General features: G+C 58.4%; 1 protein-coding gene across 1 annotated transcript; it reads right to left on the bottom strand.

Annotated features, from left to right (window-relative positions):
• Nucleotides 1–700: 700 nt before the first annotated feature.
• Nucleotides 701–1,835, bottom strand: LOC102469950 (collagen alpha-3(VI) chain-like). The gene is made up of 4 exons (XM_006160955.3): nucleotides 1,653–1,835; nucleotides 1,531–1,567; nucleotides 1,410–1,421; nucleotides 701–1,311 (listed from the first exon to the last, which is right to left on the bottom strand). The coding sequence occupies exons 1-4, from the start codon at nucleotides 1,833–1,835 to the stop codon at nucleotides 716–718; spliced, it is 828 nt and encodes a 275-aa protein (XP_006161017.1). The 3' UTR covers nucleotides 701–715.
• Nucleotides 1,836–1,853: the final 18 nt, after the last annotated feature.

Here is a 1,853-nt window from a genome sequence, read left to right as displayed (position 1 = left end):
CGTGGTGGCAGCAATGACATAACTGTCTCTTGTTGGCATAGTCACAGGTAAAACCATGGAGTGCCCAGTTCAGGAGGCAAGAGAGTAGAGATGGTCACTCCCTAGCCTTGTCTCACAGTGGGAGATACAACTGGAGAGGCGAAGCGGCATGGCCGCAGGCTGAGACCGGGGCAGACGGCGACGAGAGCCGGCACTTGCGGACTCCTGCCTGGCTCCTGCCTTCACGCCCTCATCCCTGTGTCTAGCGCACAACCGCCAGAGCTGGCTGACTGGCCAATGCTGACTGGCTGTAACAGGTAACCTGGGACGTCACCTGTCACCACATGCCGAGGACGGGCAGCGGGTCTCCCCGGAGGCTGACCCTGGGAGCCGGAGCCTGCTGAGACAGGCCTGCACAATGCTGCAGACTGGAGCGTCAGGGGTCACCCATGTTCCAGGGACCTCTCTAAGTGACAGCAGCCCCGAGGCCAGCCCTGGGAGATCATGGTTGTGGCAGAGTGGGGTGGGGTGCTGCCAGCACATGGGCTTCACATCTGCAGAACCAGGTCTCTTTCCCACTGGAGCTTCTAATGAACTGTAGGATCTCCTTGCTCCCAAACTGACGAGAGCCGTCAGCGCGTGAGGGGACAGATGAGGTGCCCAACTGCCCTGGAGGCAAAAGGCAGCCCTGGAGACCTCACGAGAGACGCTCTTGGCCACATCAGGTTCATTCGGGCTATCTGGAGCTAAGGGGCACAAGGCGGCCCAGGGCATGGGTGTGCTGAGAACCTTCTTGGACCCAAGAAGAGGCAGGCCCAATGCGACGCAGAACCCAGACCTGCAAGGCATTGATGAGCTGACGGTCCTCCTGGCTCGTCAGGAACAAGGGCGTGATCCCCGCGTCTGAGAGCTTGAGCACGGCCTCTCGGAGCTGCGGCAGAGACCTCGTGGGTCTGTTGCTGAAGAAAATGGCCACTTTCCTCATCAGGAACCCATTCCTCACTCGCTTAAATGTGTTCCTGGCCACGAATGACATGGCAGTTTCCAGACTCTGCTGCTTGGACGTCAGCGAGTACGGGAGGTTCTTAATCCTGTCTAAGAGGGCAGGCTTCTTCCTGGAGTCCGCAAAGCGGATCTCCGTGGTCACCTCATTGTTATAGGTGACCACGGCCACTCGGGCGCCCCGCGGGCAGTTGCTCTCAGCGATGGTCAGGTCCCCCACGATCTTGAGGACCACATCTCTCATCCGGCTGAACACGTCCTGGGTCACCCCGTCCGAGGTGTCTAAAGCAAAGGCTAACTCCGTCGGGAAGACGGGGCACTCCAGGGGCCCTGTGGGAAGTGGGGTGGGGAATTCAAAGACACACTTTACTCACTGGAACGGGGTCTTACCTCTTCTGGAGGAAGCCAAACCACTGAGATGAGCTTACCGTAACAACAAGCTACAAAAGGAACAGAGAGAAGAGAGGATGAGGCGTGTCCACCGTGTGAGGACTGCACATCTATCAATATGAACGGGGACGCGCACGGGCCACAGGCTGGGCTACTTACGACACTTGTCTTTGATACTTTGAACCAGGGCGCATTGCTTTAAAAAGAAACGAGACATCATGTAAGAGGGGCAGGTGAAAGGCTGGCAAGGCAGGGGCACCCTCTGGACACGGGTAACTTACATCGACCGAGTCGCCTCTGTTGCCTTTGGGACCCTGTGGAAGCAAGAGGGCAGGCTGAGAACGCAGCAGACGCGGGGCGAGAACAGAAAAGAACTTCGACCCCAGAAATGTGACGGAGGAGGCAAAGGAGGACTTCGGGTAGCCTTGACCCTCTGCAGCCTCTCCCTGGAACTCAGACGCCATCGTGGGCAAGCTACGGGA

Source organism: Tupaia chinensis, unplaced genomic scaffold (assembly GCF_000334495.1).
Source record: "Tupaia chinensis unplaced genomic scaffold, TupChi_1.0 Scaffold135484_1, whole genome shotgun sequence".
NCBI classification, from domain to species: domain Eukaryota; kingdom Metazoa; phylum Chordata; class Mammalia; order Scandentia; family Tupaiidae; genus Tupaia; species Tupaia belangeri.
Note: the sequence above shows the minus strand (reverse complement) of the source record. Positions and strands in the feature narration are given on the sequence as shown.